Source organism: Coturnix japonica, chromosome 3, assembly GCF_054131305.1.
Source record: "Coturnix japonica strain WE chromosome 3, WE-NBRP24, whole genome shotgun sequence".
Classification (NCBI taxonomy): Eukaryota; Metazoa; Chordata; class Aves; order Galliformes; family Phasianidae; genus Coturnix; species Coturnix japonica.
Window position 1 is genome coordinate 55369439 of NC_140665.1, and position 14341 is coordinate 55383779.

The following is a 14341-nucleotide window of genomic DNA, read 5'->3' on the forward strand; positions in this document are numbered from 1 at the left end:
AGAAACTCAAAGTTGTTACTGTCCTTGGGGATTTCCAATCAGTTCTTCCTAGTAAAACTGAAAGACAATTTACTGCACCTAACATTTCAGAAGGGTGTGGTAACCTAACACTAAAACCTTATTATTTTTTTTAATATACAGGTTTTACCTTTGTGGCATGGCTGATTTCTAAGCTACCCACAGTCCTTAAATATGTATTGGTGAACTGGAAAAAATTTATGTCATCTGACTTTTCTTTATTTCTACAGTTTTAGCAGTCTGAATGTTACCAACGCAATGAAGGGCTTCAGAAGAATAAGTCACTAAGATAAATCATAATTTTCCTTTTCAATCTTCCCACTTATAAGTCAATGTGTGTATCACTGTCATCTTTAAATTACTCTCACATACTTCTTTTCCAAGATTTTTGTGTGGTTCAGTGCCCAGGAGGAATGCACAAGAAAGGAAGAATTCAGCTGAAGAGATATTCTCAATTTGAAGCACAGCAGAAAGAAAATAATTAGTATTCATGCATTTGAAAGTCTGGAGTTACCACTCTGATCTGGCCATCAGCCAGCCTGCAGAGTAATGAAGACCGCAGAATTCTCTCAATAACCTCAAACAAATGCATATAGATGTTTTTATGTGATTTGTACAGAGATGTATGTGGAGATAATTTATATGTGATGTCCCCATTACCTAAAGAAGGTCTGCAAGAAAACTGGAGTGTGGCCCTTGATCCGGATCAGTGTAGTCATAAGGCAAAGAGTAAAGGCTTTGAACTAAAAGGGTGTAGGTTTAGATTAGATGTTAGGGGGGAATTTTTTCACTCAGAGGGCAGTGGTGAGCCAGCACAGGCTGCCCAGAGAAACTGTGGTGCCCCGTCCCTGGAGATGCTCAAGGTCAGGTTGGATGGGGCCCTGGGCAGCCTGAGCTGGTGGGGTCAGCCACGGTGGGGGGTTGGGGCTGGATGATATTTAAGGTCCTTCCCAACCAAAACCATTCTACAATTCTATTCTTATAGGGAAGTTATCCCGTCATGATATTTGAAGAGATCCAAAATGCCTTATCACTTTCCATAAATTGTTTCAGTGTTCCATCACTCTCACTATAATCCAAAAGATGTGTTTCATTGTTCCCAGCTTGTACGTATCTCGTTACTGCTTCAGTCCTTCAGCTCTGGTAATGCCTCTGCCTGAAAGATTAAAGAATCCTCTGCTTCTAGAGATCTCCCTGCTCAGGCGCTTACACTCCATCAGCAAATCATCTCTTCACCTGCAAAGAAAAGGTCGAAGCAGTTCAAAGCATTTCCCCAGACCCTCACTCGCCCCCCTTCTCCATTAGGTGTATCTTCTCCAGCCCAGCAGCCCTCGCAGCAGCTGCTGGTATCGCCTCTTCCAGACACACCGTAGGCGGGGTCGAGCCCCGGGCGAGGCGGTGGAGAGGCGGGCCGGGGCGGGGGCCGGGGCGCGGCTGCCCCGCAGGAGGTGGCATCCCCCCCCTGTGCGGGCGGGTCTTCCCGCAGAGTAGCCCCGGGAGCGGGCAGAGCTGAAGCGGCGCTTGCAGGAGCCCTGGAGCGCTGCGGCGGGGAAGGTGACCCGGGAAGATGGTGACGGTGGTGACGAAGCTGGTGCATTACCTGCACCTCAGGTATGGGTGACCTCCGGCTCTGCCCTAGAAAGTAGGGGGAGAAATTGCGAGCAGGCGGTTGGAAGTGGGTTTCGTCTGTTCTTATTAGGATTTATCACGTCGGTGCGGCAATTTCTGTGTGAAGTGTGCAGGAAGCGAGGAAGTGCCATGTCCCGGTGATGTACCACTTCGATGGCGGCAATCAAAATTGTTCTCGTGTGCACAGATGCTTAAGCGGCTTCCAAAGACTTAATAGAAAAGATGAAGAAAGTGTAGCAGGAGGGAGTGTGGACTAAGTCAGAAATCCGGTCTGTAAAAGCAGGGTTACTTTTGTGTAGCATATTAATGTGAAGTGCACTGGCTCTGTGCATGGATTTAATTAGTTCAGTGTTTGCCCAAGTTAGGAAACTATTCCAATAAGTGAAAATAAACGTTCCAATAAGTGTGTGGGGAGGGAGGGAACAACCAATTTTACTATAACTTTTTATCAGTGTAGTTTTAGAGTTTGTTCCTGGAATATATGCAGTCTGTAGAAGCTATTAACCAGTTATTAAAATGATAGCAATTTAGCATTGATTGTAGAGGCATGTAGTGTCACCAGGTTTTGAAGTTATTATCCCAACAGGACATTCAGTTGTTAAAACTATCCAGCCTGTTCTGTAAGCTCAACTGAAACCACAGCTCTAACTAAATTGGTCTGTGGAGGTTTATGCCTCTGCTCCTTCTCTGGGTAAATGTGGAAGGAACTGGAGAATGAGAAATCATTGCCTACACACCCTGTGAGTTAGTGAGTTAGGTAAGTTTCCATTTGTCAAATCTGAATAGGAGGATAAGTGTTTTACTGAGTGTCACTGGAGAGGTGAATAGCAGCAGTACCTGAAGGGATGTAAAGAAGCAAAAGGTGTTCTTGAAGTCGAGAGGTGTTCTCTCAGTGGAGAGAACTTGTATTTTCATTTGGAGCAGAACAGGAAAAGGTAATTGGTTGTGAGCTCAGGCTTAAAATGCAGCTTAATTTTAGCAGAGTAGTATGTTTTTGTCCATCCACATCACCAGATCGTGACAGATAGATCCTGAGTATTGCAGTCTGCTCTGGTCAGACACTGACCTGCTATTGAGCATCATATTGTCCTTTATTCTGCACCTCCCTTAGAGAGTGAGCAGTAAGATAGCAATGAACACTGAAAATTGTGATGTAGGAAAGAGAAGAAGCATGAAATTATCTGACATTTCCATGAAATTGTTATGAGCTCTGATTAAACCATTTTAGTACATTTCTAATTAGCTATGAAATATAGTTTTAATTTACATGAGAATAGAAATAGTTAAAAATCACTTAACAGCAAGGAAACAAAAAATTAGGCTCTGCTGATGAGTTAAGAATTGATAGGCAGCTGTTGTGCTGGGAAAAATGCTTATCATCAGCACTGTCCCTTTTTCTCAGGAGTGCAGCATGCACATAAATGATAAGGTGCTTGGTCAGCTGTCCTACTCTTAATCTGTATAAATACCAGAAAGACCAGGTTCATGAATTGGATTTTAAAGTTCTTCTGCTGTTAAGTCAATAAATGTTATGCTAATATGTCACAAGGAAAAGATATTTGGGTGTGAAGGACTGTACTTAAGAAATTCAGAAGAATGCAGTGTGTGACAAGATGAGAGCACGCCAATAAAATAGTATGTTGGGCAGTCCAAACAGTTGTTACAATGAGGTTACTGTAGGACTTGCACAGCTGGCAGAAATGTGGGAATCGAATGAATATTTCTTCCCTTTTAATTTGACATAATTTCCAAAAGCAGGATTGCAAAGATAAAGGAAGAATATTACACCCTTGGTTACTATGCAGCTGTTCTGGAAAATGCCCTTTCTGGAAATCAGAAGCAAATAGATTGAAATAGAATGCTCATACTTGTGAAGAGAAGTCAGGTAGCAGTTCTTGGTGTCTTACAAACATTGACTCATTATCTGTTTTAGAGGATGACTCTGTACCCATATAAGTCAACAGCAAAATTCCCATTCAGCTTGTCCATAAACTTCTGATTGGTTTCAGTGAAATAAATGCAGGCTCGCTTAATGGGAATGAATCAGCTGAAGAAATCATTCTAAAATATACTGTTTATGAGCAAATGTAGTTATCTCCACATGGAAAAAGATAGCACAATGTGGGAAAGCATAATGTTGTACAAAAATGAGCTGAGCAGTGATTCCTGAGGACAACAGACAAAGGGGACAGTGGCAGATAGAACAGCTCTGGAGCACAGCACCAAGCACCACAAACTGAAGACAAAGACGTGGACCCATGAATGTAAGACATTCATCAGGGAGAAGGTGGCATTCAGTGCCGCCAAGGATATTCCACAGTAAACTGTATTGCAGAAATTTGAATTGAGTGTGTTTATGTTAGGCACAGTTTCCATTTTAGAAAATGGAAATAATTAAGCTACACGGGTGGGAAAGAGCTGCACCAGGCCTGATGTGCTGTTTTGGAAATGCCACACAAAATACAGCAAGATTGTTACTTGAAACAGCAACAAATAAAACATTATTATATATGGTTGTGAGACCCCTGTGATATGTGCAGTTTTTGTATTTCAAAATAGTTGGCCAGTGAATAAAATAGTTCTGTCTGTCTCATCTTCCTCCCTTCCCCTGATTGCAACAGCTTTACGCTCACCAGGAGGTCTCACTGGGTTTTAATAGCAGTATGGACTTAATCTGCTTCTTTAAAATTCATGATCTGGGTGTGTGTGGCTCAAGATGTGGTCAATGAACTGGATCTTGCCTGGGGACATTTCTGGTGGGCCTGGAAAATACTTCAGAAGGGACACTGGGACAGTGTGCTGATGGGGTGTTCCTGCTGCTCCAGCACCTTGTTTGGCTGTAAGGGACTAGCTGAGAAGGAGCATAGAGGAGGGGGTGATCTTCCTCCTGCTTAGAGATTGAAGTTGTAGTTGTTACAACTGGACTGCTTTGTTCATTGTCCATGCCAACCATACTTAGACAAAGTGTTTCCCTGTGGAATGACTTATTCAGAAATGTACTGATTCTATTAGGCCATGATGGATATCCTAACACTTCACTCCTAAATAGTAAGATTAATGGATTTCTATCTTTAAACATGCAGTTATCAATGGGAAGTTCCTATGCATTTCTTCTCATCTCAGGTTTCTATGTGTACTCACAAACAGCAGCAACAGTAACAGATTAAATACAACCATATGGATCATCTTTTCCAATCCTTCTATTCATCCTTTTTTTCTTTCCCCCTGTAAAACAGTCTGGACTTTCTCTAAATTAGTATTCGTAATTTCATGCTATCAGCAAACTTCAAATTCTTCTTTTTGTGCTAAAGTTATTAATGAATATATTAAATAGAAACATGGCTAGTGAGAAGGAACCTTGAGAAGCTGTAATAGGAAGACTTCTCTTCCTCAACCTGTCAACTCATTTTTCCATTCAATACTATCTTTTTTTTCCAGCTAATTCTTTCCCCAGTTTATAAACTTACATTGCTCTCTTGTTAGTGTAACTGTAAATGTAATTATGTTCCTTTTGTGGTACAATATCAAATGTACTAGTGAAGTACATAAAGGTTAAATTAGTTGTGTATCCCTTTTAAATCAATTAAGTTATTTTGATACCAAAACCTGTACTAATTTGGTAAAGATGTATTTGTTGTACTTTACTTCATTTTTCTATTTACTTCTGCATCTCAAAATATCCATTCATTCAGAGTATTTTGAAAGACTTGGGCACTGTCAAGCACAGAGTAACACATATAAAATTGAATTCCCCATTTTATACTTTCAAGTAGTTAATTCTACTCGTTTTGACTAAAGATGGTTGCATCTTTATCAGCTCTCGTCATATATTTGACTCAAAATAAATAAATAAAATAAATGTATTTTGAAATAGTTTAAACTACTTTCTAACCAATACGCGACAATTGGCAGAAAATTCTGAAACTGAGTTAGGAGTGCCCATCCAGCTATTTTCATTCTATTAAACTTGTACAATACAGTGGTGAGTACTTTTAGGATAGCTTTGACTAAAGGCACTTTTTTGTTTGCATTTAGTATTTGCCCTTCCAGCTGTGTGCAGTGCATCTCAGAAACTATATAAAAGTGGGACGATTCCCAGAGCTCAGGAAACCCCATTTCAGCTTTTCAGCAGGCATGCCAGCTGCTGTAGGAAGGCAAAGAGGTGCTATTGCTCTCTGCCCTGCAGCAGGACCCTACCAGCAAGGGCAAATGGGCTCTTTTCATACTGCTAGGAAATAGAGCAGTAATAACTTCTCTATTGCTCTATGCTCAGGAGTGTTTACTGGCAGCATGGACATTGCTGTAATTCCTGCATCAAAACCAAAAGGCTATTCATTGTTGAAATGCATGTGCATGTGCATACACAAGATACTGAGAACCAGACCTGCTTGCCCTTGCTTACACGTACGTTTTTCTTCTTTTCTATACCTCAGGCAGAAATTAGAGAAGAGTCCCTCCTCCTTTTCACAGGTGCAAAGCAATCCCTATAGCCAGTTCTATAGCACAAGTTAATTCTTTGATTTTTGTTCAGAAAACAAATTTCTGAATATGACTTATGCGTGACTGAATATCAGAATCTACAAGTAAACATTAAAGTAGTTAGAGATGTATCCTTGACATTATTTGTCTGTAGGTGTTTGGCACTGTAATTGTATAGAACATTTCTGGGAAGGAGTGACATGCAGCCATTATAAAGAGTGTAATATTTCATTACTTCAGTAACTCTTCTGTAATACTTTGGTGTGGACAAAAAAGGGAACAAAGTTGTATGTATAAGCAGTGTTCAGTGGGAAGAAGGTGAGACACCTAATTGTGAATTCTAAACCAAATTAGCACAGTAAGAGTAGCAGTATGCCTCTTGTATTCTCTTTGGCTTTCTGTTATGTAAAACACATTTAACAGTTGTTAAGGAGTAATGAAAATTCAACAGTTGTTAGTATGTCTGATTGTTGTGACTAAGAAATTCGCCTTCTAAAGAGCAAGGAATGTGCATTATTTTGTACTTCACATTCCTTATGGTTTCCTCTGTGAGGAAAAGTGAAGCCATTGACTTCTGCGTTAGGACATCCATTGTGTTCCTGGTTGTTCAGATGTGCAAATACATGTGCAGAAAGACATTTAAAGTTGTGGTAACATCCTCATAACTAGGAGATCATGTTTTTGGGAGCCACTTACAGTTTGTCTTAGATGAATGAGTCTCTGCCATGGAAGCAAGCTGTGGGATTTCTCCCCATGTCTTACTGGCATGGAATTACAGTGAAGCATGTGTACTGGAGAAGAGCTGGTATTCCATGCATTTATTCTAAAGGAATTTTCAATTTTATATAAACAGTTTTGGTTTTCTCTGCTTTTCATAGCAGGGAAGTATATGGTACCATATTAGGTGGTCAATGCTTGCAACAGTTTAATCTCTTAGAGAATTATTACATTTTGCTATTACAACAGTAAATGCAATTAGATCTAGGCATAATGACAACAGATTCCATAGCCAGAGAAAAGCACATGATCTCTATGAATTAGAGACCCGTTATTGATTTGTAATTATACATATGAGAGAAAAGGGTTTAGATCTCCAGTAATCTTTAAAGACTGCCATCTGCCTCTAGGCAAATGTCAGAAGTAAACTTAATTTGGATAAAAACCTGCTGTGGGTAGTTAATTCAGTTAAGAGATCAATTTCTAATAAAATTTAAGGATTGGGTTGTGTGATAATCTTTTGAATTATCTGCAGCAAAAAATCTGCCCTTAGCTTTTGTTCTCCAGAGAAGGAGTGTACTGTCTGCTGTGTGACATGCCCCACATTGTCAATAACAACTGGAAGAAACAAAATAGAAAGAAAACAGAGGTGACCATTGCCATAACTAACTAATAAATGGCACTCATCAAAATGTAGAGAATATAAGTTATTATTTACATTTAAGATATTAGAACATATCTGTGTTGAAAGTGATATGGGGTAAGAAGTTATTTGGAAGCAATCATTGGAAAAGCATTGGAAAGCATGTATAAGCACTTGCTGCACATGGGATCTGGGAAGACTTTCTGTGTTATGGGATGAAATGAGGACAGAGCAGATGTGCTTGTGTAAATGTCAATTGGAAGTGTCTTTCAGAACTTCAAGAGCGTTTTGCAGGCAGTGAACTCCCTTGTATACGCTAAATCCCTTCTGCAGTCTGTGATGCTGGCAGTTTACATTGTATTCTTTCACCTGGCAAGGTACAAGGTCAATTTCAATTTACTAAAGGGGAGATAAATCCTGTTGTCCTGTATAGAGTAGACTTCAGAACTGTATAGGGTATTATATTTTCTTTCAAGGTGCCTCTAGAGCCAATGCAGAGACACCATTTTAATGGTTCTGGCTTCATGTTGCTATCCATCTAAGGGTTTACCTCAGGTTCTGAAGCTTCTGAAGGTAGAAGACCAGTGGTGCAACTGGACAGGAGTTGCTGACATCTCTGCAGTTCCTGCCAGCTGCTGATTTCCTGCCACTGGGCTGTGTTTGCCTCAGGTACATCCTGAGCTTTGCATTGCTGGGGCACTTAGCTGAAGGCTGAAGATAAACTGATCTGTGTCAGTGTGGTGAGGACACTGAATCTCAGGATAGATTGTCAGTGATTTTACTGGTGTCTGTTTTAATGCTCATATATTAAATACATCTGGTACTGGCAATTAAAAAAAATAATAAAAATTGTCAACTGACCAATTATTTATTGAAAACAGAAGATGGGATGTTTGTAATGTTAAAATGTAACATATAAATGAACACTCAGTAGATAGTATTTTTATAAAAATCTCTTTTTGTGTCAGTGGTGTGCAGAAGAGTGATTGGTGGTAGTTGTGAGATGAGAAAATATTGCCTGAAGATCATCATGTCCCTCTTTATGGATGCTTTCTGAGTTTAGCTTGGGAACAAAATAAAGTGCAGGCATGGACAGAGGAGAGAAAATAAAAGCCATGTTTCGGGTCAGGCAGGTAATCTTATATCTCTCCAGAAAAGAAAAGAAACTAAAAATTGAGGAGCCTCCAAAATACTTAATTATAGTTTCAGGTGAACTCCTTAAAAGTTAGAGTAGTGATGGGCATATTGACAGGGAGCAATGAAGGTGACCAGTTAGCGTTCACTGTTACCCGGTGCTGTGTATTTGTGCTGCAGGTCATGCTGAGGATATTACTCCCACTAAGACACTGGAAAGAATTATGTCAATGTCAGTCTGAGAACTGTTTTGCTCTGATTTGCACAATTGATTTGAGGAAACATATAATAGAAGTGAAAAAAAACAAGGTATTCCTAATACCAGGACTGAAAAGACTGAATTATCTTACTCTGTTGTCTGCTCTTTCTAGCATGTATACGCTGTGAAAAACAGAATTCTTTGTGTTTGAACACAGTGATATCCATGGCTGGAACATGCTATGGATCAAATGTGCAGAGGCTGGGCTTCTTATTAATTACTGGTATTGTAGTCTATATATACACAAGGTTGTAATTTAGAGGACACACTCTGGTAATAGTCATGCTAAGATTGTTAGCCTAGCAAATCACTGGGTTCTGCTTGCTCTTTCATACTAGCTGCCTCCAGTGATGAGACTTTATGTGCAAATATAAATGGATGGGGCAAAATTCAAATATTAGAAGCTCTAATACATAGAATTAAATATTACAGGCATTTTTATGACATTGAAGGATGTATAAATACTTGTCAAATTTTCAGAGATAAAATGGAAGGAAACAAAATATACAATACTCTGCTTATAATAAAGTCCTCATGTGTAAAGTGTATTTAATATCATCTTTAAACAGGTCAGTTCTTGTGAGTATTCTCAAGAGAGTTTCCTTTATTTGTACTATCTGCTGTAGTTTAGTCTGAAGGATATACAGTTCATTTGAAGTAGAGCTGGAACCCAAGAATGTACTTGTCTCTAACATAACTCCAGAGCCAAACAGTCAGTAGGACAGTTGATGTGCATCAGTACAAGCAACTCTGGGTATGTGTCTGAATGCAGTTGTCAGAGAGATGTGAAGTCTGATATGTACTGACTTTGCATAGTGATAATGGAGTTTATTTATTTTTTTTCTAGAAGGTCTTCAATAGAGAGGAATTCTTAGTATTACTGTGTTTTGCTCTTGCAAAAGTCATTTGGCAGTTGTAATTGTTTAACTCAAAACATCACTCTTAAGTTCAGATTGTTGCAAAGGGCATCCTTTTTTGGTGTTGTTCCATTGACATTTTTTATATTTACGTTCCCAATCAGGGCTTAAATACAACAGTTTCACTCGACTAAAATGCTGCATTGAAATTTAAATACAGGTTTACTTTGCTAATACATAATTCACTGAATAAAGGTAGCACTGAACGTCTCCCCTGAGGTAAAAACTTGGCTTGCACTTGAGAAACGGGACTGTGTTCTGCAGATAAGTGCACCATCAATGTTATTCTGTGTTTAAAATGTTTCAGCTACAGCTGTTGGAATTGAAGAATTGCTTCATCTCTGGAGCAGGCCAAACTGCAGTTGTTGGGATCCAGACTGTGAGCTGAATTCCTGGAGTTTTTTTGTGACCAAAGCAGATTAAATGTGATCTAGATTTCCTTGAATAGGGGTGCTTTAAAATCTGATGAGAAAATTGTATCTGTGATAGGTTTATGGTAATTCACTTTTTAAAGTGTTCCTTAAAACAAACAAAAAACAACAACAGCAAAATCAAATATTAAACTGATTTAATTTTTAAGATAATGCAGTGTCATAACGGTGTGGGGTTTTTTTTACTACAGCGGTATATACTGCACCATAATCTGTACTTTTTGTTGCTCATACACATTTACACTACTTTCATTGCTGCAAGGAACCAGAATCATTTTTATTTATAGTCTATGTGAACACAAAAGTAGCTGTTCTGGATTGGACTAAAAGTCCATCAGCGTGGTGTCCTGTTAGTGCTTATTTCCTTTACGGAGTTGTAAAGCAGTGCAGGCACACAGTGCTTTTGCCAGCTTGCAGCCATATGCTACCAGGAAGATCCTGAGCCAGATTTCTTCCCACAGGTTTGGTAATAGTTCGTGGATTTATTTTCCTCTAACTTCTCTGGTCTCACCTCAGACCTCTGCAAGCTTTTAGTCTACACAGCATCCTGTGACAAGCATAATGACACTTCATGGGAAATGCCACCACCTTCTGTCTGTTTGGGATCTGTTTTTTCATCTTGGTTATAATCAATTCCCCTTAGTTTTTGCACTCTAAGGCACAGTAAACAGTCCACTGGGATAACTTTTTTTTTTTCACTCCAAGTTTTGCATCTTACTTGCTTAAGGCCTAGGCTTCATCTGCGGCCTGCCTTCCCTGCCTCTTAATATTTTCTTTATTTTTAATTTGCTGCTGTAATTACAGAAGCCAGTAGAAAAATTGCTAGGATTACCTGTACGAGCCCTGAGTGAGAAATGATATTCAATGCAATTTAAATATTAATATTGCTTATCATAAACACAGCTTCCATTATGATTTGTTTGGTTGCTGGGAACAATCATCCATCCTCTTAGCAGCAGCTGTGGTCTGAATGTGTGATTTAGACTAGTACTTATTTTATTATTAGTGTGCACTGTTTACTTGTAAGAGAATGTTATGCCAGAAGAGTTTGGCATGTACTTTTGTGGCTCAAAAGACTTTCTGATATGCACAAAGTACAGTACAAAAAATTGCCATTGTTAGATTTGTAGCTACATTCCTGGTGTTTTTTTGTGTATTATCCGTGTTGCTATTGAAGAATGGTACATAAACATTTATTTCAACATTATTGCACTTTTCATTCTCAACTGTGAGTAGCTCGAAGTGCAAAGCTTGTACTAAGGCCTTGTATTTTGACATTAGTGTCCTTGCAAGGCAGTTGTTATGAAGTTTCATTTTAAAGCATCAGCTTAGCTTTTCATTAAGGTAATTTTCTACAGTCAAAAGAATGAGAAATTATGCTGGGTAAAATAGTTGCAACATTCTGAACTGAACAGTTCGGTGTAGGGAACTCCAGTGACTCCAGCACAGTTTGAAGCCCCAGGAGGCTGGCATTCCCAGTTCAGGATGTCATCATCCTTAAGTTACTCCTGTTTCAAAGCTTGTTAGCAGCTAAGAAATTATGTCATTTGGTAAACCAGAGTTCTATTTTCACCCCTGTAATGAGTATTTTAGGCAGCACTTAGCACTTTTAAGATTGTTATGGCTACATTCTGTAATAGATTACAGCACACATTATACATTGTGCAGATTCTTTGTGAAAGCATCTTCCTGGGATTACTGTAATGAAATGCACTTTGCATAGATAATATTGCAGAACCCGATGTTTCCACAAATAGATTGCTTTCAAACTGGGGCTCTGAAAAGGAAATGATCTTCAGCTTGAAATCTGTTCACAAGCAACAATAATCTTGTGTAGCAATTTTGTATTTTTAGTGATGCCCCAAAGCAATTGGAGAGAAGAAAATAGCAGGAGAAGAAAAAGCCAAAAGAATGGTTTTGGCAGATGTGCAGCTTTTTCCCCTTAACTTTTTATTCATGGCAGCACACATTTGAGGATCAGGTCAGGAGCCCCAGAAGTAGTGTATGGACATGTGGCCTTCAGGCTGAGTGTCTGAAGAGTAATTTTTGTAAATACTGTGAGTTCTGTGAATTCTGGGCTTTTGTGTACTTGAAAACCAGCATATATCAGTGAGAAATGTGAAGTTTTATTTACAGTAGCTGTATTAGTTAAAGCCATGCTGCAGATACAGTAGACCATCACTTTGGATTGGCAGCTAAATGCCTGTAGAGGCATTAAATTAGATATAAATATTTTAATAGTGAAAAAAATTCATCTACACTGGGGTCTGCTTTTTTTTTTTTTTCTTCACCAGTTTTGGAAGAGTAAAATTGGCCAAGTATAGAAGGACCCAGTGAGAAAGCATCTTTCAGCAATACCTTTGGGAAGTGCTCTGAAACTGTGGGTACTGCTGTGATGAGCCTGAGTGGGAAATTTCTGAGCACAAAGGTGAGAGGGAGCCAACCCTTGGTATTCCTGTCATTTCAGTGCAGGCTTCAGGGGGAGAATTGCAAGCAAATCCTTACAGAGTTTCAAATGGAGATCTAGCAAAAAAAATGTAAGGCAAAAGCAGAATTGGAATTTGTTTGATTGTTGTAAAGTTATCCTCAATGAACAGAAAAACAATGAATAAGCAGTTTAAACATGACAGATGTTTTATAAACTCAAAGAAAGAAAGCAGTTCATCCTACAAATGTGAATTCTCTCCCCAGAAGAGAATTTACAAACCTGCAGAGATGGAAGAGCTATCCAGCTCCAGAGCGGCCAGTGCTGCTCTTGAGAGGATGAAAGAAGGGCACTGAGGTCCTTCTGGGAGCCAGATTAAAGTCTTCCTGAACAAATGTTGCAGCAGATAATGCCAGGGGGAGGATGAGACTCTCCTACAGCAGATGATTATATGCCTGCATTTACAGTCATCTGTTGAGAGAAAACATTGAGATGGTATGTGAGCCTTGTTTGTTTGTCTGTCAAGTATGTGCTGTTTTTGCCATGTTTCTGATTCATTCTTCACCCTTGTAGCTTGTTCTCTTAAATCTAGATGACACTCGACAGCCCAGAGAGAAGCAAAACACAAACGACATGGGTAACGATGAGCCTTACCTGATTACTCCAGTCTGCTGAGCTGACATGAATGTGATTTCGTAGTACTTGTTAATGCCACTATTACAGTTCTGAACAACTTGCAGACTGTTGTGGAGCAGAGATCCATCCATGGTGTGGGAACTTTGCACGGCAGCCAGCAGGTGGCAATTGGAGAGATGGTCCTGCAGGTGACTGCCCCCATGTGTGGTTTTCTAAAACGTTCCCTAAATGAAACAGCTAAATTCCCTCAAGACTGGCAGAGCTGATGGCATGAGAAGTATCTTTGCAAGTAATGCATTCTGCCAAATGTCGTTGTTACATGCATGCTCACGCATGGGACAAATCTCTTTTTATTGAGGATATATTAATCCATCAGTCCCCTTAAATTATTGAAAATGCTTACTTTCTAAAACACAATATTAAAGATTGTAAAATATATACATATATATATATTTGAAACAGATAAAAGCAAGGAAGTTTTTTGCAGCCATCTTAATCTTAACAGGGACTGATAATCTGCCAAGCATCCAGCAGTGGTGTGGGTGCCTGGGGGCTGCTGGCACTGAGCCCCATGCTCTGGTGACAGCTGTCCCCCAGGTGTGCAGTCCCTTGTGCTGGCGATGTGGTGTAACCCCTGACAGGCAGCACGCACTCCTGGCATGCTGTGCAATGCTGGTTTGGTTTTGTTTGTGGTTGGATGTTTTTTTTTTTTGGCTGACATATGGTGAACACTACTGTATCTTATGAGAGCTATTAAATAGCAAGATACTGTATTGATTTATATCAAAGTAAATTTGACTGCTATTACCCAAATACCACTTTTTGTGAATGTTTTCCAAGTGAACTGTAAATATTATGGTTTTCCTGCAGGAACTACGTGCATTATATCCCTCTATAGACAAACTTTTAAGATTAGTCTTCTGTAACACCAGCTATTGCTTCTAAAATACACAGCGCTGGTAGCATATTCTTGCCTTGTGTTTCCACAGATCCATCTGAGCTTCATGGTAGAACTCTGTCACAATCTCTGCAGACAGATATGTGCACATTAGC

The 14341-nt window shown here is 39.4% G+C and overlaps 1 protein-coding gene across 1 annotated transcript in view; it reads left to right on the top strand.

Moving 5' to 3' along the window:
- Positions 1-1325: 1325 nt before the first annotated feature.
- Positions 1326-14341, top strand: part of ARHGAP18 (Rho GTPase activating protein 18) — an 80620-nt gene continuing 67604 nt past the window's right edge. Inside the window, exon 1 of the mRNA XM_015858567.3 lies at positions 1326-1629. Coding sequence (XP_015714053.2) covers positions 1586-1629 — 44 coding nt within the window. The 5' untranslated portion in view covers positions 1326-1585. The remainder of the gene's footprint in view (positions 1630-14341) is intronic.